At 37.6% G+C, this 25,157-nt stretch overlaps 1 protein-coding gene across 1 annotated transcript in view; it reads right to left on the reverse strand.

The window, feature by feature from the left end:
- The window catches only part of FMN2 (formin 2), a 251,351-nt gene extending 226,917 nt beyond the window's left edge, over positions 1 to 24,434 (reverse strand). Inside the window, 2 exon segments of the mRNA XM_019549808.1 lie at positions 17,762 to 19,756; positions 24,301 to 24,434. Of these exon segments, the coding sequence (XP_019405353.1) occupies positions 17,762 to 19,718 (1,957 nt within the window). The 5' untranslated portion in view covers positions 19,719 to 19,756; positions 24,301 to 24,434.
- Positions 24,435 to 25,157: the final 723 nt, after the last annotated feature.

A 25,157-nucleotide genomic window follows, 5' to 3' on the forward strand; every position in this document is an offset into this window, starting at 1 on the left:
TTTTTTTTTTCCCCAAGGAGCTAGGAGCTGGAGGCGGATGGGGCAGCTTCGGAGATTTGGCAGCAGCTGAATCTCTGAATTGGATTTGTCTGAATCAATTTGGGACAGTGATTTAAATCACCAAATCAAATCACTGTCCCCCAAATCAGCCAAATCCAAATTCAAAGCAAATACTAGCCACTTCGCACTACTGCTTTCCACTTAAGTCTCGTGTTGTTTCCTGTGATATGCATCTCCCATTCTCATGTTCTCACTGCACTTTTCTCCTGTGTATTACTTTTAAGGTTTTAATCAGATCACTGTTAGCAGATTTGAGCAACAGCGAAAAGCGTAACTGGCAACAATTTTACAACCTATCGTTCTTAAGTGCTGAAAAAATGCTCAACACCATATCAGAACTCAGGGGCCACACCACCTACAGTATGCTAGAAGTGCTAGGAAACAATTCAGTGACACATGGCCAGCCTACTCATTCCTGCACTTTGTATGCAGCATGGCACTCCTAAACATGCATGAGACTTAAGAGCAGCACTGGGCTTGCACCAAAAAAGTGTCCAAGACATTTTTCAGCATCTGGCACACTGAACAGGAGCAACTGGTCAGGGTGGTATATTTTCAGGTAGCTTTCCCTTGCACTATTCACCACAACAGGCAATTGGCTGCAGAGTTTATAATCTAGAACAGTTTCACTTTCTGGTCTAGTTGGCACAGTGCTAATTCCATACATTGAAATTTACAATGCTGTGAGCTGCTGCTGCTTTTTCTAATGGGGTGTGTGGGTAGGAACTATACTAGCCCAAAGATGCCCTACACAGTGTTCCTATGTATAGTTCTACACACAATTTGTAACAAAGGTAAAAAGTATAGATATATTCCCAGCTAAACTGCCCCAAAATGCTTGAGATTGCACTTGCAAAAGATGCTGAATCCCTACAACTAGAGTCAATTGTGGTAGTAGGAGGTGTAAATCTTCTTTTTAGCATTTGGGGAGTTTGAGTCAAATCTTTAAAAACTTAATTCTTGAATCCCCGACACAGCTCTGGTACTAGCTTACTAAACTTCCAATGTTGCCATAGCAACTAGGTCAGCATCCTTTGATATTTAAGATCTTTGAAATTCCCCCGTTTTCTCCCCCCCCCTTTTTTCCAAGCATGAGAAGAAGTAGTTATTTTAGTATAACACAATTCCTGAAGCACTGTAGCTGTTGGCAGGGTCACACCAAAGTGTTACGAAGACTCTTGTTTACTGCTTACATCTTTACAACCTGTAATTGATTTGTCTTTATTCCTAGTCTATTTGTACCTAACCTTATTTTAGTTGCCTTAGAAATGTTTACAGCAATGAAAGTCATTCTGCAAGTTCTGAACACCACCTGCTTAGTTTTGACTGGAGGGGGGAAAAGTATTTTCTTGTACAAATCCATATTAAAGACTTCAACAGGACATAGACCATAGTTTTGATTCATGATGAAGCATTCAGAGAGCATTTTATATAAAAGAGATTTTCATGTAAAACATTTAAAGAAGACTCAGGTTGCAAAGTCAGGATTTGGTAAATGTTATTAAGTAAATTAAGGTGCAAGACGCAGCCAGACTTCCTTCCTACACTCCTCCATTTCTCCCTCTCAAGTGCTAGCAAAACAAGTACTGACAGTCCAATGGAGAGATGGAATCACCCCGATTCCACTTTGATGCTACATCAGGCCCTGAAGAGCAGAAAGGACAATTCCAGAAAAGTCGAGAAAAAGAGACTATATAGTACTCCTATTGTTATTTGATATTCACTTATGGGTAGCCTTTAACATAACTATACCTTGTATTCAAAATGACAGGTTTTCAAATACCTTAGAGTACAATTTTGATCAGTCTTAAGATACACAAACAAACCTATAGAACAACACATTCTACGGAATTCAGTTCAATGGGGGTGGAAAAAAATCAATCACTCACTTTTTTTCTCATTTCTGAATGTTTACAATTTTAAAGTTTTAAATATGCTTGAAGAGTCCTATTAAAGTTAATGAATGACTCCTAAATATACAATTAATCATGTATATAAAATATTTGCACATTTAGATCCTTCCTATTTTATTAACAGTCTTTTTCTATTTCCTCCTCCAAGAAGAGAAAGACCTAACAGTATTGCACTGTATGGAGACTTCAAAACACACACAAAAATGGAATTTCAATACTCAACTCCTTTTCATTCTTCATAGTATCTGAGTATCTAACTTGTCCCTTTTTCCCTTTTAAAATCCTCCCCTTTCCTCCCATACCCTGAAGAATCCATTTCCAAGCCCATACAACTACAAACACTTTTAAGTTTGCATGTATGTTGTGCAGAGTTAATTTAGCCTGTTTACCTACAGATTGATCTGAGAAATTATACATAGCATTTAAGGATTATAGAGCTCATTTTGTTATATTTCTCTACTACAAAATTTCTAATAATCCTCTGCTGGTTTAGATTAAGAAATTATTTCAGATTTCTCTCCAGTCCCAAGAGGTCTTTTTTTAAAATAATATTAAGAGAAAAGATTTTCATTGACAGATAGTATTGCTATGACAATTTTCACCTGCCTAGCTACATATGCACATACATAAAAATATTGACATGACCTGCTCTCCCCATGTGCACAAAGTGACAGATTCACATGCACGCCTCCTCAAGATAAAGTAAGTGGAAAAACTTCAGCCCTCCCAGTATCAAACATATGATGAGTTGACTTGGATACACAGTCAGAGGCACTTGGATCACCTAAAAACTATGTTTCATCACCTCAGATACATTTCACGCAATTACAAAAGCTAGGGACTACTCTTTGTGATCAACACAATAGCTAACACCCTCATACACTGTTTGCCTTAAGGTAGAAATGTTCTTATCCTTTTGTTTTATTCGTGTCCTTCTGTTTACTCCAAATAGAATAAAGGGAGAGATGGGTGTGTAAGTAAACTCTTGTGAAGGTTTTTGCCCTACCTCCAGACTTACTGGGCCATACACCTCCACCAGGACTGAAGAACACAATCACAGACAATAGGGCTGAGCTCAGGAGGTCATCCAGTCAACCCGCTGCTCAAAGCAGGATCACTCCTGTCTACATCATCCCAACTAAACGTTTGTGCAATAAGTTCTTAACTTCCAAAAGGTAAAAATTTCACACCTTCTCTACACAAGCTGTTCCAGTGCTAGCCACCTAATGGTTTGAGAATTTTCCTAATAGCCAACCTAAATTTCCCTCGTCACAAATTCAAACCATTACTTCTGTGGCCATGATGCTCAGTCCATGATCATCCTATCTTTATAACCATCCTTCATATATTTGGAAATTTATCAAATACTCCCTGATTTTTTTTCTTCAAACTAAACCAATTCCAGTTCTTCCAATCTTTTATTTGTAAGTAATTTTTTCCTAGATGTCTAATCACTTAAGTTGCTCTCTACTGGATTCTCTCTAATTTGTCAATAAGACCTGGATTTCTAATTCTTAAATAGTTACTCTAGCTAGGGACCCACAGTGGGAACTCCAGATCTGTACTGCAGTCTTCTGGACTTCCCTCTGTTCTCCTCTCTGCTGTAGATATCAGTAAACTAAGGGAAACTATTAATACAGTCTAGTACAAGGTAAGGAAGAGATTGTGCTATACCTATAGTTTTTTAAATGAAACCAATTAATTGTCTCAGTTTTCAATTAAGGCAATCTGTGGAACTTGGAAGCCAAGGCAAAGTGGCTAATGGGAACAAGGGTACAAAAATACAGCCAGTGTAGATGCAAAACTCAACCAGCTTAGTACACGCAAGAGGAGTGAGGAAGAGTGAACTGATAACTGGCATCCTAGACTTCTGGCACATAAAATCACATTTCCATTAGCAAGTGCTTTCAATAAACCTATGTATTACAGTATGTACTGCATTAGGAAAAACAGAAAGACGCAGAATCAATAGTATGCAAATTATGAAGGGAAGAATAATTGAAAAGGTAAATGAGATAAACTACAGGTAGATTATGCCAGATTAATTCAATGCCTTACTTGGAGAACTTATTTTCTAGACATGGACATATAGTAAAACTTTATATTTTTAGATCTCCTGAAGTTTCTAATATGATGCCACATGAGAAATTAGTCCAAATGGAAAAGATGAGGGTTACAAGAACTCCAACATGGGTGAGAAACTGACAAAAAGGGGAGACAGCAATTGGCAGTGCTTCAAGTGAAAAATATTGTCCTGGACAGAGAAGTTACTTGTGGAATCTCTCAATAATCAGTTTTGGAACCAATCTGTCATATTGTCACCAATGATTCTGGCACAAAAGTAGAAGTGTGCTGATGACATAAAACTAAAGAGCATCAACAATATCGTAGAGGATGGAGATATCATGTGGAAAGAACTGGGTGACTTTCAGGACGAAAGTCATAAAAATGCTGTGAAGTTTAGTAATACAAAACACAAAATCATTCACTTAGAGACCAACAACAATTTCTATTAAAACTGTCTTCTTGGGGTTTTTTTCATATGGATGACTTGAAGCAACAATTATAAACCCCGTATAAGGTTAGTTAACCAGTCTAATGCTTTTGAGGAAAGGGAATGCATCTCTGCAATGCCACGGTCAAATTTGTATAGGAGGAGAGAGTGTTGTTGTGTGGTCCATAATTTGATCGGGGTTGCCAGAGTCACATTCTACAGAATTCTTAATATACTATCATCTGTGCATCAAGTGATCACAGCAACCATGCCCACTTCAGATCCTAGTTAGAACTTTTCATGTTTTTCATGGAAGGTCAAAATCAGGAGGCTTTATTAATGGGTCAGAAACTAGATGTTTATTCTGAATGCTGATTTAATTCCATGCTTTCATCCAAGCTGCTGCACTGTTGTTTCCTAAAAGGGCTTGAACATGTGTCCACAAAGGTTTCCAGGAAACATGGTTAAAACTGTAAGATCATTGGTTGGAAGTTACAGGAAATAAAGACAGACATGTGCATAGTAACTCAGTAACATTATGTCTAAAAGCTACCAACAAGACAGCTGTGAAAAAGGCAAATGTGATCTTAGGATGCTGCAGGAGAGGTGTTTCCAAAACATCAGACAAGGCTCCAGTGAGACCTCACCTAGAATAATGTGCACAGTTCTCATCACTCATATTTGAGAAAGATCAGTTAAAACTGGAAAGATTCAGAGAACCACTAACAGGAATAGAGACCCTATCTTATAAGAGGAGGCTTAAACTATCTTGCCTTAATTAGCCTATCTAGTAAAACAGTGATTGAGAAAGGATATGGAGAAGAAAAGGGTTCAGTCCTATGCTGCTATGCATTTGAGAGTTAAACTCAGAGGTCTAGTAAATCTGTTTGTTGCAACGTTGGCAACCTTATCTGGTCCTGGAATCTGTTAATTTGACAACAAGCCAGCACCCATCTTTACATGACCAAAACCCATGCTAACAGAACAAGTTTTCATTGTGACTTAAAAATTGCCCAGAGTATTTTGGTACAGTTTGTCCAAATTCCATATATGCTCAAATTACAGAGAAAGTTTGAGCTTGTGCTTAAGACTAGTACTGCTACCTTGGGTCATAACCCATTGTGTCAATAGCCTTTGAAAATGTATAGTATTCCAAAATGCACATACTTAATTTCATTTCATCTACACGTAACAATGGTAAACAACCCAAGTGTTTTTCAACTAATCTTATCAGTTTCCTCTCTTTAAAAGAACTTTTTTCCTAAAACATTCATAACAGCCTCTGTTCCATCACTCCCGTCATTTCCAAGCACATGTCTACAACTTCACCAGAAGGTTCACCAGAAACTTGAATTTGCATTTCCACCAAACTAATTCAGTGAAACATTACAACAAGACATACTACAATGAGAGTAGATTCAAGCTATTTCTTCTAAAATGCGAGCCATGATTTTTTTTCAGTCTTCTAATGTGATATGTAGACTACAGGGGTATATTACTGTTTTATAAATATGGCCCCTCCAATTTTATAAAACAGAACTCCAATATCTAGATTTTTCTCTCGTTTCAACCATATGGGTACCCCTCATATCTGCCAGTTTTCAAGATACATTTTCTAGGTCCCTGGGATCTTTTCAGCAAGGTATTCTATCCAGTCCAATTTCTCTTCTAGAATTTCTACGGCAATTTCTCACATGAAAGCTGTGAGAACCTGGCAAGAATTACAGCTTGTCAGGAAGCCACAGTTAGTTTTGTCTTGTTTTATAAAGTAAGAAGCTACTTTGATGCCTTCTCAGTAAGCATTACTAATGGCTTCCTTTGTTGGTTCAAACTGATGCACACTGTTCTTTCAATCCAGTTTAGTACAACTTCATTCCCAGTTGCTGCATATTTCATTTGTAATTAAAATAGGAAAGATATGGCTCATGGCCTATGGGAGAAGTTAGTTTCTGAAAAGACCCAAATGTGGACTTCTTTAGATCTGTTGTTTACTTTAAGTCTCTCTTGGATTTTTTACAATATATATTTGTTCCCTCTAGAAAAAAATTCCTTACAGGGAAAAAAATTCCATTATGGAAAATATTCCATGATGAGATATTTTCTTGCTTTTCTGAGTAATAGCTCAAGTTGAAATATTGAAATAATGAATTTTGTTTTCCTGCCTATCTTGCCTGTAACTTTAGCAAATACTTACAGTGAAGAAAAAAAGGAGACCAGTGAAATAAATGCATAGATGACTATGCAAAACAGAGCAGTGTTTAATATATACAACTTTCTTCAAAGATTGTTCAATACCTCCTTTTTAAGTAAACTTAGAAATTAACATATTTAAACACATTTATTAGCTGACATTTCTTGAGTTACTTACCACCCCACCCTACAACATGTATGCATATACAAACCTGGAAGATTTTTTTTTTTTGCTTCAGCTATCTTGATTTCAAGTTAAACAGTATTATCCATGTACATAAAATCAGCTTTTAAGGGCATCACAGTGGCGTCACTAGATTCGGGTGACCGGGGCGAGCTCTCTGGGCACCAACTTGTGTGTGTAGATGGAAGGGAGGAGGAGGGGATGGAAAAAATGACTGCCAGCAGCTGTTGTGCAATCACAATCATGATCATAAGTAGTTTGGAAGCAACCAGAAGCCACACTGGTGGGGTGTCACTGGATCTTGCCTCCTATCTTCAGATACAATATTACTGATATAGTCAATTTATTTTTCTACTGTGTTGGGTACTTTGAGTTTCAATCAAATATTAAAATTGTGCATGTTACTGAGCCTGTGTTCATTCCCATTAGTTTATGTACAGTAAAAGCTGTTATCCAGCATCCCCCATAAATGGGGGATGCAGGTTAATTAAATATTCCAGTCAATCAAATATGTACCGTCTGGTGCACTCCCCAGTGTCAGTGTGCTGGGGGACATGGAGGGGAGCCCCCGTGCAGGCTGCTCTGTTTTGCACGGGCTGCTTTACCCCAGTCCATGAGCCAAAGAAGTGGCAAAGAATAACTGCCTGCGGCAGCAAAACCCAGAATGGTACTTCCAGTTTATCTTTTGCCGCATTCCTTGGATGCTGGTTAATATAGTTTTCTGCCTAATAAACTGCCAGTTAGTGCAGCTTTTGCTGTACCTTGATTGGCCAGGAGTTTCAGATTCATACTATGGGGTAGCAAACAATTTTTTTGCTAAATGTTGCTAGTAAAAATATACACAACAAGTAATTTTAAAGTAATTTGCAAACCTCCCACAAAGAATTTGTGGTTCTGGTGGTTTGTTTAGTTTTTTAGTATAAAAACAAGTTATCAGACTTTATTCATAAAGCTTAGAAAAAGAAAAGAAAAGAAAGGCAGGTCCTATTTGGTAACTTTTTGTAATTGTGGACCACATATTCAATGCTACTGCCTTAATTACTACTAATCAATAATGGATTTCTTACAGATGACAACTGAGTTTTTAAAAATGTACACAGGATACACCCTAGATTATAAAGCAATGGACTGCTACTATCAATCAAGAACACAATCAAGGACTCCTTCCTGAGGGTGACTGTTTATTTTAGCATTTGTTCATGCAACCCCTAGATATTTTCTCTCTCAGCAAGTTATATAAGACAACTAAACTAAGATCAGGCAGAAATGAAATATGGAAATGTTTATGATTTTTCCTTCCATTTTTCAGGCAAGGCCAAAAAAAGATGAAAATACACCTTAAGGAAAAACTAATACAATGTGGCCTGACCAAAAAAGTGGTGTTTCTGCAAGTGCTGAGGGATAAAAGTATTCATAAATTAGATTTATTAACCATGAGTTAGAATGTCTATTCAATAATTATACCACCTAATTTCACAGAAAAACGTGTTAATATTTTGCTGCTCAAAATATACTCTAAAAATAATGGCTAAGGACTAGGCTCTGGTTTGGTAAGCAACACCTATACATTTGTAAGCCTCCTAAATTAGGGCCTTTCTATCTGAATACTGCTGCAACCAATATTTCCATCAACTCTTTTTAGATCTACCATGTTTTTCTTTAATTCTAGAAAAGTAACATAAGAGTATCTGTAAATCTGTCATGAAAACACCAATTTCACATCATAGAAAGCAATCAAGTATATTCCTTTCTTCCTTTTGTTTGTTTTTAAACTAGAGAGAAATGTGATTGTCCTAGATAGTTGTCAACTGATGAAGATATAGCCAGTAATCTGCTTCATTATAAAAACTTATTAGTACAATTTTAAGAGATGCTGTTGTCAACTATTTTCTTTTCCCTGGTGTATCCTACCAATTACGGTTTTTTTTCCGAGGACAAGTTAAGAAGCAATTAATTGATTCAGATCAGCATCAAATACACCCTAGAACCAGAATCTCTTCCTCTAATAATTACTCTTAGTAATTCTATACTTTTTTCTGATTCAAGCTCAGCCACTCAGAGCAGATACAGAGTTGCTAAAAAAAGCACATACACTTATATAGATAAATCTCGGAGTGGGGAGCAGGGTGGGAGGGATAAAGCTTTTTCCCCCCCATCACAATGCTCTATGATGACAAAAGATGGGGTCTTCTGGAATTAGGTTACAGAGAGACCTTGATAGGTATCAAAAGTAAAAAGCTTATTTGAAGAAAGCCCCGACAAGCAAGAACCTAGATCAAGTTACTCAGCCTTCTTAAAAAGGAACATCTCAATAAACGTTTTGCAAATGTTTTCTGCTTAATTGACATCCTTTGTTACACTTCTACCCCAGACTAGAGGGCATTCATGAAAAAAAACAAAAACAAACCCAGCCTGAATATAAGGGTACAGAAAGCTGTTCACTGCACCTCAGTCTATGTTCACACAGCTTATTTTAAGCTGCATGAACACAGACCAGGAGCAACATGCACAGATATTTGTTGCTCCAAGGAACTATGTGGGAAAACTGATGCAAGTAACTTGAGGTGGAGAGAGAAAGCACTGGTAGATCTGTGGGGAGGAGGGTGGGCTTGGCAGGGGTGGGAAGAGTAAAGCTCTGGGTGGTTGGGCTTTCCTAAACCTGTAGCTACATTCTGAACATTTACAGGCATTTAACAGATTAGGTTAACCTGTTCTCAATCTAAGTGGGTTTACCTCACCTCTTCAGGTGAATTAACTTAGATCAGACCTGCCATTTTTGGAATTATTTACCCCCCTACCCCGAATGCCTGTACAATGGACATTTAAGTCAACCTAACCTTAGTTAGGTTGATCTAAATGTAATGGTGATACATACCCAAAGGAGAGCAGCAGAAATTACACATAAACCAGTATAAGTGATTTGAAAATCGTTCACATTTGCAACACAAACAGAATTTCAGTGCACGTAAACAGCTTTCAAAATGGCTGAGACCAGTTTGTCTGATACCACATCCATCTGGAGTTAACTGATTAAAGTTAAATTGGTTTATTGATCTTCTGTCCCAGATCCTCTGCCAATGCAAATCAACTCACATTCCCCCAGAATCCCAGGATGCTTTGCACATCCCCCACAAACCCCCTTTCATAGGGTGGGTGGGCTAGCTTTGTCCCAAGCTCTCTCTTCCAGCTGATCAAGGAGGCATGCTCTAGCACTTCCCAGCTTCTGGCCTGGGCCACTACAGGCATGTGGCTGCATTCCCAGAATCAAAAGTGAGTGTTTGTTCACTTGGTTCAATCTACACAGCTTAGATTAACTTGCAAAGATTTAATTGATTCAGCCTCAAGCTTTTTCACTGCCTGTACTTAGCCTAATAAACTGTTCCATAGCTCATTCAGAATGTGACCTTTGAAAATAAATGCAAGAGTAGGAGATTGCAACTCCTGCAACCTGAAAACAGAGTTAGCTGGAAGATGAGCTTTTGTCTCTGGACAGGTCAGAGAAAGGGCAGGGAAGCCTTTCCTCCTTTAGAAGTTTGAAACAAAAAGCATCATACAAGTGTATGGTCCAGCCAGCAGGGCTCAGTTCAACCACTGTCCATACATACCTGGGGCAAGCTATATAAACACTTAGTATTTATCATGAGCCCCCTTCATAAATGGATTAACAGTTCCCCTTCCATCCCTAGGATTATTGTAAGACTAAATTATATGACCTTTTAGGATATTCTGAAACTGAATGGGAATTGCCAGAATATCTGGGTCAGCATGGATATTTTTACTTCACAGCAGACTAAGGACAGATGTAGAAGTTCATGAGGTTAGAATCAAGTATTAACAATTCAACTGGTGGTTGCCTAGTCCAGATATTCATTTTCATCGAGGGTCTGGGTTCACTGGTAAACCCGGGTTGCCTTCAGGAAAAGCATCTAAGTTGTAGAAGACCTGGGTTGAAGCTCCACTGTTTGTTTCAATGAGAGGACTCATCTTCCCAAGCCTCTTAACCTTTATATGAAGAGGGGGTTACATAAGGTCCAGCAGTTTCTTAGATCTGGAGCTAGGGGCCAATTACATCGTATCACTGAGTAGCAACAATTAAGGAAGGAATGACAACCTGCATTGTATGTGTTATGGCTAAATATTTCCCCAGATAAGGTTTTAAATTACTGCCCATTTAAAAAATACATCCTTCATATTAAGCTTTTTTCCTACATATCTGGGCAAAAAGAAAGTTATTAAATACTGTACTTAAGCAGATTTCCTGTGAAAGCTGAAGTGCCCTTCAGTTGCAAAAAAACTATGTATATTGACATACGCTTCTAATGTAATACATCCCAAGGTACTGACATACTCCCTTACAAGATTCTGTTGTAGAAATAAAAGCAAGTGTCATGATGCATTCATAAAATATAGCCCTATTTACAACTGTATTAAGTTAAAGTATGATTCTGAATGAACTCAGGATAACAAAAGTGGTCCAGCTCTTCTTCAAACTAACTTTTGACAGACCAGTCTCATGAAATGAGCACGCTTCCAAGAGATTCAGAACATGTAAATACTTCCCAGCACGTGCTTATTAAACTACCTTGAATGTTTGTACAGTAGCTGGTATAACTTACACTGAGATCTGACTGGAATCTTTTGGGGAAACTTCAAGGCAGATATGATAAAATATTTCAGTCTGAGTTATCTATATATTCACTCACTAGAAAAAAAGCATAGTAACCCTGAACTCAAATGTTGGCAGACAAAAAGCTATTCTAGTGAACCATTAAAATCTTTTTTTTTTTTTTTTTTTTTTATAAACCTACATGTTTGCATAATCATTTTTTTTTAATTGATCACATATTTTTAAAGTTTATGAAAAACCTGTCATTTCAATTTACTCTGAAGGCCCAGTTTACTGATATTTAGGTATTTATGCATCTGTAAGGGCAGGCCAATTTCTAACTCTGTCTGTCTCAGTAGGTAAATGGTTATACCACATCCTATATTGTAATGTTATGCAGGATAACACATGCTACTTGTTCCCTTCTACTACAGGAAAACATGTGGGAAACAGAGGTATAAAGGCCAAAGAAATTATTTTTCCTATGCCCCAATTTGGGTCAAGCAACTGTTTCACCATTAATCCAAGAGTATCTGTTTTGACAAGAAATATTATGCCAGCTTATTTATGCTAAATGTTATGCTACCATGTCTATGCAAGAAATCTTATGCTACTGTCACTCTTTCCAATGTGGAGTGATGCAGTTTGCCAAGTCTACAGTCTCAAAGGAACTTTTTTTTTTGGTGACAAAAAGTGAGGAAAAGGTGTACTATATAACACTTCAGTGTTGAGCACAATTTTTAATTGAAGACCAATATCATGGATTCACCAACATCCTTAAAACTCTGTAAGCAATGGCCCTCATCTGACCCATCTAGATCAAATATTGGGGAGCCAGTCACTACACATGGTCCCATATGCCCTCTTATCCTTGTGCCATAAGATACTCTAACTGATTCATCAGGCCCTATGGTTTAAGAATTCTTCAGAAAAATAACTTCTCACAACTTTACCTTCATTATATTCAAGAAGTAGTTTCCAGCACATGCTTTTTTTTTTTTTTTTAAAGAGAAAGCAAGAAAGACAAAAAGAAAAAAAAAAATCCTCCTAAATTCCAGACAGAAAATATTCCAAAAATGCTCATTAAAAACTCAAAATATTACTTATGCATGTTTGTTATTATCCATATCATACACCCTACATCTGTGTTGGAAGAACTCAACTTATAGTAGTGGTGACTGGTGTCAAATTCACTGGACCAAATCGTAAGCTCTTTTACAGCAGCTTTTTCTCAAGTCATTCCTCTGCTCATTACTTTTGGCAGCTTTACACGAAGGAAATTAAGATCAAAGCCAGGTCCACTATGTGCAGACAGCATGAAATGTTGCCAGAAGCCCTTTTCAATGGTAAAGGAATATTTGGCAATGTTGAAGGGAGCTTCAACAAGTAAGCTTTACTCCACACAAAAAATATTATGCCAATGCTTGAGGCAGAGGCATAACAGAGCAGTACCACACCCTGCACAGTGGCTCCACCCTGCACAGCAGCAGTGGCACAGTCACTAGCTCCAGTAGAAGCTATTTTTGTGCTCTCCACAGTAAAAAAAAAGAGTAACACAATATTAGATACCATAAAAGTCACTGCATTAGTTATCCACATTTAGATGATCAGCATCTTTCTCAACAAAAGAGAAGGCATTCAAGTATGTGATCCCTCTCAATGATTAGTGTCAGTCAAGTTTCCACATGCCACAAATATAACACAGTAGAGCTTACTGTCAGCTTCCTCCATCTGCCAGACTGATTCACTCCCCTCCACTTCTTCACTCCACATATATAAAGTCCTTAAGAGAGCCTGAACAATTAATTTCTAGTTTAAACCCAAATCAGGTGATCTTTCAGACTTTAGTTTTGATGTTCTTCAACAAAAGGAGTCATCTGAAAGATACAGTCACTTCACTCCTAGAGTCTCACTAACATGTCAGACAAATGAAGACCAGGGAACGTAATCAGACCCAATTAGAATAGTTTAAGGAGTATTACATTCCCAGTAACATTGCTGAGGTTGTAAGACCATCCATCTCAAACTCCCAGAAAGAGCAATGTTTCTATGAAAATATTCAAGCAAGGTATTAGCAATGCATAAGCAGTTATTTCATCAGTCCCATCAGAGCCCATTATTAAATGTAGAAATCAGTTTAGCTGTAGCTGATTGGTTTTACAATCCTTTTCTTTTATAACATGACAGATTATCTATTGCTTCCAATAAACAATATTTAATTTGCTAGTATGCTTTAGAGCTCCCAATAATATCAGTGTACTAAAATATATTTTTCTTATATACAGCTCTCTTTAAATAACCTTTAAGTATGCTTTTAACAGGCTGAAGAATTAACAATTTCCAAGATCAAGCGGTATAAGGATCAGATACTCATTTAATCTATTATCTCTTTGCAGGCTCTGGCAATTTTGGAGGGTATTAAAATGGGTATAAATAAGGTTACATGTATTATAAATGGTGAGCTCTGTATGAATGAGAAACAGGTTTCAGTCCCAGAACAGTGACTGCCTTCAGGTTTTTGGTGGGTTTGTGTTTTGTTTTTTAAAGGCTAAAACAGGAAAAAACTAAACATTTGAAAACACTTTTTTTACATGTGATGCATTTAATTCAGCTCACCTGATTCAGTCAATTTAACAAACACACTGCAGCCAGGAAAACATTTTAAAAAACCCCAAAGTTTAATTAGTTACTACCTGAAATGGCTAAGTGAGTCTTTACAGCTAGCATTTATAATGGGAAGCTTTACCAGCTCCTTTATTATCAGAGTTGCTTAGAATAACAGCATAATAGAAATCAGTTAATAAAAATGGTCTTCATTAAATTTATTAGCTCTTCTATGTATGCTAATTTTCAGGACAACCACTCCACTTCCACACTAAAGAAAACAAAAAACCCCACAAAACACACATTTTCAATTCTGTAGCTATCACTCAATATTACATCAGTGGAAGGCAGGATCCAAATCTTCCATTCATTCATGTTCTCCTGTACCCCTTTTAGGACTATTACTTACAACAAATATCCCTATTGTGCATAAATCTTGAAATCCAGAGACTTCTATTTACTGTCACTGCAATTTCAAAACTCAATCGTCAGCACAAACCGCCCCCCCAACCATACACCAAAAAATTAAGTTAATTTCAGAGTGCTATATAAACCAGTCCACACATCACCCTTAGTGGGTACATCAAAATCTAGGTATCATGCTCTGCTTATCCTGATTATTATTTGTATATAAAATATACAAAATTACAAGAGGTTTTTTTGGCAAACTACATTGCGGTTTTTTTTTGCCAAGACAGTTGACCTCATACCAGTAGCTTTTAATTTCTAAGCTCTAACGTATATTTAATGAGAACAAAAATATTTAAATCCAGTCTGGGAGAAATTAGGGGGGGGGTGAAGTTACAGATTAAAGATGTTGCAATTTCACATGCTTATTACCATACATGTCATATGCCAGAGCAGCCTGATATACACACATGGACCATTGTAAAAAAAATTCACATGGTGCACAGCCTAACTACACTATACTGTGAAAACTAGGCCAGGCATCTGCTCAAAACCTGCTGTCTGTAAAATCAGTGCTTGAAGTTTGGTGGAATATTTAACTCAATTCAAGACACAACTGCAGAATATTATGTATTCACTGCAGCTAGTGCCTAGGGATTTAATGCTCAAACTAAAATGTCCATGTGCAAAGAAATAGAAGCCACCATATATAAAATCCTGTTATAAATCCTGTTAGGGAGTCCAAATATTTAACTGCACTAGGAACACTTTTTTCTTAAAGACCTACTATTCAAAATTTAGGGGAAATACCATCCTTTTTTTGTTTCTGAAAATGCTGCTATGAAAGCTGCTCTCAGTGAGAAAGCTTTTCTGCCATTCCAATAATGAAAGAATAAGGCCAGTTTCTGGGAAAAGAAAATGCTCTGGTAACACTACATTATTTTACACTTCTTCAATTTACAAACAAAAATACAAAACAAGAGAAAGATGAAGAGAGAGAATCTTTTTTCCACATAAATTACATGTCCAGTTTTCCTGTTTTAAACATAAACCAGCCTGCATAATCTGAAAAGTATAATCACCCTCTGCTTGAAAAGACAGCTGGTATGTACATGCAAATGAGGGTCAGAGTCATTTCCATAAGAGGCAGAGCTGCTGTTGTACTGGACACTGCTCCTTTCATAATTACACTGTAAGATTACTGAGGTAAAACACTAAATGCTTAAATGCTGATGAAAAAATTAAAAGCTATGAGAAAACTTGAAAACACAAAACTTTTGAGTTCTCATATAAAATCATTTTTTCAAAGTAATATCGTAGGATGGTGGAATCTTAGTATACTTTAGTCTTGAGTAATTATAAAGAGAAAATGATAGAAATATTTGAAATACTGGCAGGTAGGTAATTGCATAGAATTATATATTAATGTGAGAAAAATATTTAGCAAATCCAAAGTGAAATGGAGATGGTCCCACATTAAAATATTCAGATCCAGCGAGGTTTGAAGTCAGGTGCAAAATCCACAATAAACTCTAGATCCCAAGTTTTAATTATCTGTGATCTAATTCCAAAGGTCACATCCATGATATTTGTTTCATCCTTCTTTGAAAGAGTGAGTAAGCATGCTGCCATTATTTATTTTTGTAACTCAAATAATTTTAATACATTACCATGAATTTCCCAAACCCAGCAATTCTCAGCTGTTGGACAACAACCACTAGTGAAACTGACTAGAAATAAAGGTTATATTTGCCTGTTATATTGTTTTGGGAACATGTAGAGCAGAAATTAAGGAAACTGCACAACCAGTAATACACTAAATTAAATTTTAAGTGATACTTAAAACATAAGCCATGAACAACGTAACATTTTCAGTAAGAAACTTAAGAAACAGTTGGTGACAACACTGATTATTTTAAAACCTATCAAAAGAAACACCACCACTGAAGCTTTAAAAATGCAAATGATTAAACTTACTACTTTCTAAAGCAGCACTAAAAATGGTATTCACTGCATTTTTGCAAGTACACTGAAACATGTATGGTAGAAATCATACAGATCTCTGTTTCCAAAATGAGTCTGAACACTAGTTGTGTGTTAAGTTGGCTTAGACTCACAAAGGATATTTATGTAGATGTATTGTTTATAGAAAAGTAGGACATTCCCCTTGATATCAGCTAATTTTTATATTTTTCTTCAGTCTAAAACTATTAGTATGCATTGTTGAATTCTCATTGTATACATACCTCCAAACACACAACACAGGCCCTCTCTATTTGTGCAATCTTTTTTTTCCTCCCCCTCCTTAGCAGAAGCCCCAGATATAAGGATGGAAGTAGGAGGAAGTATAATAGAGCATTCTAATTGTGTTACATTTTATTGGAAAGATTATTATTAAGCTATGCACATCTAAGCCTTCTCGACAAGATGCCCAAGAAGGAAACACCAGAGGATGCCTTCCAAAGTAAAGAATACCTGAATGAGTCACACAACAGTCTGGATGGCAAATGGGCCAAGAACATCAAATAGCAACACAAATATTCCCCTTTCTTCATTTTACATTGTCTTTAAAAAAGGAGAGCTAAGACTTTAAGTCTTGTTTTGGCCGTGATACCACCCCCTCTCCCCCCCTGTGCTTGAACTCCTTTTCCCATTTTGTGCTAGGGCTTTCTGTAGAAGGAATTTTATGTTCAATACACAAACACGTCAGCTGGGTCTACTGGGTAAACTAGCTTTGAAAGAATAAAAATTTAAGTGAAGATTGCCTGTCCACTCCATTTCTATTTTGTATCAAATATCACATCTTGCACACCTGGCTCCAAAATTGGCCAATGCCTACTAGTTCCCCAGCAAGCCTCTAGACACCACTGTAATACAACGCCCACATGCTCACAAAACAGTTTCTCTCTGAACTTTTAGTTTCTGCCAAGAGCCAATTTGCCTGAAGCCAAACATTTTGGATCAATTTTCAAGAATGTTATTGTGACTAATACCTGTGGGAAAACTTTAAGTTTGTATTTAAAAAATTAGACCTCAAATCTGGGAACAGTCATACATGCCAGTAACTGGGACTAGTTGCAGGCCACAGAGGAATACTCCCAGGTAAGAAATGCACATATGTACGTGTTTGCAGTGCTGATGTATTCCATTTATACAGACCAGATTCAAAACTAAAAAAGTTATCCCTTCAGACATATTGCAACATCTAAAGGAGCTGCTTGAGAATGTCTGAAATGTACATTTATGTTATTTCCACCCAAGAAAGTCACTTTGGAAAAGTTACCTTAATAAAAGTCACTCACCTGTAAAGACATTGGGAAAGGTATCTGTAGAAGCCTGCACCCCTGAGGACTTCCTTGAGTGAGTCAAAGGCACTCTTTCTGCTTGAAATCTCTCCCTGGACCCCCTGGGCTCCAAGTAGTCTGCAGAGCCTACCTTTTTAGATATATCACATTTGTGATCAGATAGCTCCTCCGTCCAGTCTGCTGATCTACTAAGTAAACCAGCCAAACTAGCAGACCTTTGCTTCTTGGTGGATGCCTTTTCTTTTTTGTGGAAGAACTCATCCTTCCTTGTGAAAAGTGGGCTTTGCGATGGGGATGGAGAAGGCGAATGGTTTGGAGAACTCAGCTGCCTAGTTGTAGTTTTGACATAACACGGGTTAATGAGATAGGGCTTAAAGCATCGGGAACTTAGCGCAGGGCTCCCTGCTATCCCCTCAGAGGACAAAGTGCCATTTTTCATTTCAGTAGACAAACTGCTATCCAGTGCCTCTTGGCTGGCTGATATGCTAGATTTCCCTTCCGGAGTCTGAGTGGCAGGATCGTGGCCTGTGTCTGAAATAGCATCATCTTTCACAGAGCCTGGGAAATCAACAGCTTGCACTTCTCTAATTGCAGTATCTGAATCTGTTGCTGAGGTTGGAAAATGGAAAGATGAACCATTTATCAGAGATCCATTTTCTATCACGGCTGCATCTAAATCTGAGTGATCTTTTACTTCATTAGCTACCCCATTCACTCCAGCAGCAAGGCATTCCTGCTCCTCAGTCAATAGGTTGTTACAAGGAGGCCCTCCCATATTAGCTGCTGGTTGCAGTTCACTTTCAGTTTTACTGGCTGTAATGTTTTCTGCAATTTCAGATAATGCGGACATAGCCTGTTCCGTTTCTGGGCTACTGTCTTTCTCACTGCTGGTTACTGAAAGAAACCGTTCAATATCTAAGAGGGCTGCTTGAGAATTAGCCATGTGTCTGTCCATTGTTTTGGTGACATGCTCCTCAGTTCTAATGTTAATTGCCCCCTGCTGCTGCTGCTGCAGCCTAATAGCTTGCTGGATATCAGAAAGCAAATCCTCTTGTTCTGTGGCTGAATGGAAACTGTATATATCCGTATCAGAGCCGGAGCTGGTCCTTTGTCCATCCTGTGCCTCTGCAGCAGCTGGCCGAGTTTCATTTGTAATTTCAAAATGATCAACATCTGTGTCCGAGAGACCCCCTTCATCTGCAGAGATACTGATATCTGGAGTTTTAGTAAGAATAGAATGAGTACTGTCGAGCTCCCCTGTTTGCAAGGCCTGGCTTTCTAACACATCCTCCCTTGAATTGCTCGTCCCATCTTTAGCCTTGGACAGATTTTTTCTAATCCTCAAATTGGAAAACACCGAGGCCCTTGAGTCCGACTTACCCTTCTTTTTGCTCGGTTCACTTCCTTTAGCATGCTTCCCCAGTCCCTTTTTGCTTCCTGCTACCTTCTTTGTGCCTTCTGTATCCTTGGGCCCAGAAGCATCCTCTCCTTCATGCACATCACCTGTATTTTTCTTAAGCTTCCCATCTTGGTTCCCCATGATTTTTAGCAATCCAGCCCCTTCAGAAATCAAGCCATGCTGCTGGATTTCATTTACTCGGCCTGACGGCGAGAGCCTGTCGAGCAATCCAGGTTTGTTTTCAGGCAGCGGTGCTGCAAGGGAAGCAAACGCGTTCTGTGCCTCTCTCCCATCTGCTAGAGCTGCCTTTTTGCATAATGTGCTGCTTGCACTGTGCTCCACCAGGACATGCTCAGTACAGCACTGAAAGCTGCAGACAGCTCCTTCCAATGGCTGCTCCTGACAGAGTTGCTTTTTCACTGGGGTTCTGCTGAGCTCTTGTTTCTTTATAAAAGATTCTGTAAAAAGTATTTCCCTTATAATAGTGACTTTTTTTTCCACTGTTTGAATTGCCTGCATTGTTCGTTCAGGGAAGATCACAGCTCTAGCTGTCATCAAATTGCTATAATTTCAGGACTTCGAAGTTCATGGTCCTGAAAGAAAAGAAAAGAAAAGTTAAACCAGAGTTACTATAACAACTTTGTCTTATCCTGGGGAACATGCTATGAAAAATACAAATGTTATGCTTGCTTTAATAATTTATAAGGTGCCTAAGCACATGTTATCTTAAGAGACAACTTAATGCCATGTGGTCATTAAATGGTTGCATCATACAGACCATTAAAAACACAAAATAAAGCTAGTTTATCACTGTAAAAAGAGGCTTCCTCTTGAAAAGAAAAAAATGGAGCCTATGTAAATAGCTTCACTGCATACACTTTTAACAATTAATAGCATCCCACTCAGATTTAGTGTGCTAGCAGAACTAACATATGAAACAAACAATTTGTATTCTGAAAGAGTACATATACAATAATTCCCAGAAGATTAAGCTCATTAATATTAAAACATACTGCCATGGTTTCTTCCTATAGAAGCATCTGGTATGAAACAGACACAAAAAAAATCCAACTCCACCATTCAAATGTAACTGTAAACTAAAGGACCCAGGTAAAGTAGCTCCCTCTTCTAAATATTTCATAATGGACTTAAATGCTGCTTCTTGTCTACATTTTCTGCATGCTATATAAACACAGGGTTAAAGTCCATGAAATAACTGAACCAATATGGAAAGAGAGAAGCAACAGAATACTGAAATTGCTATATAAGAATCAGGCTAGTGGTCCATCTAACCCAATGGTCCGTCTCTTAAGCACGGCAGTAACAGATGCTTCAAATGAAGGTGCAAGAAACCCCATGATGGGCACTTATGTAATTATCAGCTCATAGAGGAAGCTGCTTGCTGACACCCTTCAGCAATTTGTTTATGCCCTGAAGGTTTCACTTTCATATAAACAAATATTTAATTTATCCAATGTAACCACAGCTATTTTTAGTCATGAAGGTGTCATAATCCCTTTTCAAATTGTATTAAGTGCATGACTTCACTGATGCATCTTATATTAGTGAGTTCCATGAGAATATTAATAATGTAATAAGAAAGAAAAAGACAGAGAATGTATCTTTCCACTTTTTTTGTTTTATCAGTTTTAAAACTTGTATTTTTGGTTTCAATTATTGTCTCCATTTTTACATCACAAAAAAAGGCATTATTTCCCAATTTCTGTGTATGGAAATCTTTCCAGACCTCTACTAATTATCTGTGCATCTCTTGCTATGCTCTTTCAGAAATTGAATCACTACAACCAAGCACAGTAGACCAGGCAATTATAAATTTCTATTTTTTTTTTTTTTAATGCTCTCAGTATTATTTTCAATCCCATGCCTGAATACTGAGTGACATAAAACAAAAAAAGTCTGGTGCTACATTTTATAAAAGGTTTATAGGTGCCCAACTCTGTTTGACTTCAGTGGAAGCATCTACACAAGATGCTACGTCACTGTAGCGACGAAGTTCCTGCGTGGTAGATCGTTGCTACAGCAACATAGCATTGCGGGGCATGAATCATGTTGGCAATGCTACTGCGCAGTAATGCTGGTTACTGTGCAGTCATTTAGTACTTGCTTAAGCAGTAACAACTGTGCAGTCTGCCACATGGGTAGATGCACCCATGTCATCATGCATGTTCCCAGTGAATCTAGAATCCAGCCAGGAACATGTATGTGGCTCACACTTTGAAACTCTTTAGCCTTAAAATTTATCAATTCCCTTTCAAATTAAGTTTATGCTGTAGCATCTGCATTATATACCTCTGATTCTGTAAGTCTACAAGATACAGCTCTAGCCTGCCTTCTGCCTAACTTCAGACTATATACAGTTAACTAGTGTCTCCGATGTAGCATAGTGCAGAAGCACCCACTACAGTTTGGATACCAGACACAGAATAACCTCAGTAGCATGGAACTCTGCAAGGTAATTTGCCCATTCAGAGCTAGCATGAATGTCTTTTTCCTGCACTGTGTTTGTACATAGATGCAACCTCAGTCTCATCCTGAGTCTAACTGACCTGTGTCACTTCTGGGCTTTGTCATCTTACTGTTCACTTCCCACTTTTTCAGAACATTTGCAAGTACACTACTATAGCCCTTGCTAGGGCATCGTTTGCTATTTTGCAAACTGAATTTTTATGACTCTTTATTTCCTTTCTCCGTTTTTTCTCTTAGTCAGTTATTAATGTGAGAGTATTTTACTTCTCATCTCATTGTCTCATTATTAGCAGATTCGTACAATTCATAGGATTCTAGCCTAAGGGATTGTTTTTTGCAAGTTCAACTACTTTGAATCAAACAATTCACCTTTAGCAATATGGTATGAGATTAACAACATGATATATAGTTTCATAGTTTCTATGGCTGGAAGGGACCTGAATAGACCATCAAGTCTGACCCCCTGCCCTGGGCAGGAACGAGTACTGGGATCATAATACCCCAGCCAGATATCTATCCAACCTCATCCTGAAGACCCCCAAAGCAGGGGAGAGCACCACCTCCCTTAGAAGCCCATTCCAGAGCCTGGCAGCCCTAACCATAAAGTAATGCTTCCTGATATCAAGCCTGAACCTACTCTTAATCAATTTGTGGCCATAATTCCTTGTTATCCCAGGTAGTTCCCCGGGGGAACAGAACTTCACCTATTTTCCGCCGGTCCCCCCTTGCAAGTTTATAGACATCCGCCAGATCCCCCCTCTGTCTTCTCTTGCGGAGGCCGAATAGATTCAGGCCCTTTAGTCTATTTTTGTAGGGCCTGGCTTGCTGCCCCCTGACCATGCCAGTGGCCCTCTTCTGGACCCTCTCAATGCTAGCCATATCCCTCTTGAAGTGCGGCGCCCAGAACTGGACACAGTACTCCAAGTGTGGCCTGACCAGCGCTGCATAGAGGAGAAGGAGTTGAGAAAATGTCTTAAACACTGTTATTGTTTAAGAAAATAGTTTCTATGCCACTACACCAGAATTAGTTTTTCTACCTTTACTCATGCTGAATAATACTTTAAATTTATGAATAGTTTCACTGAATACCAACAGGACTACTCAGGATTACTCCTAATAATCATAACTAAAATATTTGTAGGTCTCAGTCTTGCAAACATGTACACGTGTGCTAAATTTTCAACATTAAGACCATAAATTGTCCTACTGTAGCCTGCCAAAAATCAATGCTTCACAGCTGTAACATATATAATGAATGGTCCACATACCCTTCTGAAGATATGATATTAGCTTGAATCACTAAAGCATTTTATGCTTAAGTTATGCTTATTGCAGAAGTAGTCATTTCACCAATATTAAAGAAAGAGCAGGTAGTTTGGTTTTATGTTGTCAAACTTATTCTAGTACAGGAACAAAGTAAAGATTTTTTTTTGGTAATACCACTAACACTATTCTGATCTCATGATTTTTATAGACTAGAAACTTATATATTTTATGCTACTTATATCCATAAATATTTATAAGTAGCATAAAATATATATCTGACAGTGCAGCACAATATTCTTTTAAGATGGAGTTACTGAGTGGACTATTTGGTTTTTGAAAATTGTCCATTGTTTACAAAACTTACAAGTAACAGAAACATTTTCTCACTTAAAACTGTAGCCCTGTCCTGCTAAGAAATAATTAGTTTAGTGGAGATTCCACACAGACAAAGGAAGCTGCCAATACTGTTCTCTCAGGCAAGGACTCTGAACAAAGCAAGAGTAGCAGGTGCTCAGGGTTAAGCGTGAGTGTAAGCATTAACTCCATATGAATAGAGTTAAGCAAGTGTATAAACATTCACAGGTTCAAAGCCTTATTCAGTGCTATCCATCAGTACATTTAGATAGCCAAGTTTACTATACTTCATGCCTCAAATAACTTGCTTTATTTACTCTCCACAACACACAATAAAGTGGACAAGTGACAGTTATAGGGTTCCTTATAAATAGGAGAGAAAATGTAAATTGATACAGATGTACTATCCAGTGAAATGCTCTTAAACAGTATTTGCAAAGAATTACACAAGTTTGTTAACACTAATCAAACACACCATCACCTACAAAGCAAATTCTAATAGCATTTTTTCATTTAGCAAACAGTCATCTCCAAAAGCCCTTGCAGATGTTGAGCAGAAACCATATATTCAAAATTGATAACTGCTAAATGGGAATATGGCCCAAATCAAAATTCTACCATGAATGTAAGTTATATTAACACTGCTAGTATACTTTTGAAAGCACTGATCATGTATTATTGAAAGAACTCTAAAAAAACTGGGCCCAAAGTGAAGCACTCCAGTACATCAAGCAGAAAATAGATAAGTAGATTCAGCCTTACAGGAACGATATTTTATTTTTAAGAGTATCTAGCTTTTGTTTTCAGTTTAAATAGCATCTCACCAGGATGTCTAAGATCAGCCTTACAAATTGATCCATTAAACATTTGTAATTAGTTATGCAAACAACTAAAAGGAGAACATGAATGTAAATAAGAGATATCCCTCTAAACTAGAAACAAGCTTCTGACCCCTCACTGCTACTTAAAAGCTGAGAAGATGCTTGCAGCATACAAAAGCATAAGAAGAAAATAAAGGCTTGAAACTTACATCTCTAAATGCATTTTTCTTGCAGTCTTAAGTTCATTCAATTCAAGATGCATTCCTCTGAAAGAGTAAATTCCTAATATCAATACTAACAGAAGCATTAGCAGCAGCATTGCTATTACTCTACTTGCACCAACTTGTTGTCTCAGACACACTCGGCACAATCCTGCTGCTTACACAGCTCCCAACTAGGAACTGGAAGTCCACAGGCAGCTTTGATTTCACTCACCTGAAGCAGATCTTGGTTTTCTTGGAGCAAAGCCAAAGCTGATCAGTTCTTTTTCCAAGAGTTGGAAAAATGCAACAATATTTCTCCACCTTACTCCACCCTGAAAAACCAAACTACCCTCTAACTGCTTGATGTCACACAACTGGAAGAAAGGGAAACTAAATTATTGTGGCAGGTAGAGAACTGTATAGCCATCTTTAATAAACTGAGTGGGGACCTGGAATTTATTCCTTAGCTTATTTCTTTTATTGTTATTTTAGAAAATAATAATGTAATAGCTGTCATTGATCCTTCCATATATAAATAAAAAGTGTTTAGTTTAACTTAGAGTGGGTGAGCCAGTCAATTAATTAGTCAAATACTGGCAACTGAAGGGGTCAACTGACTGCATAATTTTGGACCAAAGAATATAACAATGTTACAAAAAATACAATTTTAGAAATAATAGAAATATTTTGACACATTTCTTAATACAAAACTTGTGCTTGTATTATTTAGACCTTTTGGTAATTCTTTTTTAAAACTTTTGACCAATATGTCAATTGACCAAACTTCACATGACCAGTCAGATACCCAACTCAAGTTTGAATATTGAACATCAAGCATTCTGTGACTGAAGACCAATCCTGCC

This window comes from Crocodylus porosus, unplaced genomic scaffold, assembly GCF_001723895.1.
Source record: "Crocodylus porosus isolate Cpor-Errol unplaced genomic scaffold, CroPor_comp1, whole genome shotgun sequence".
NCBI lineage: Eukaryota > Metazoa > Chordata > Crocodylia > Crocodylidae > Crocodylus > Crocodylus porosus.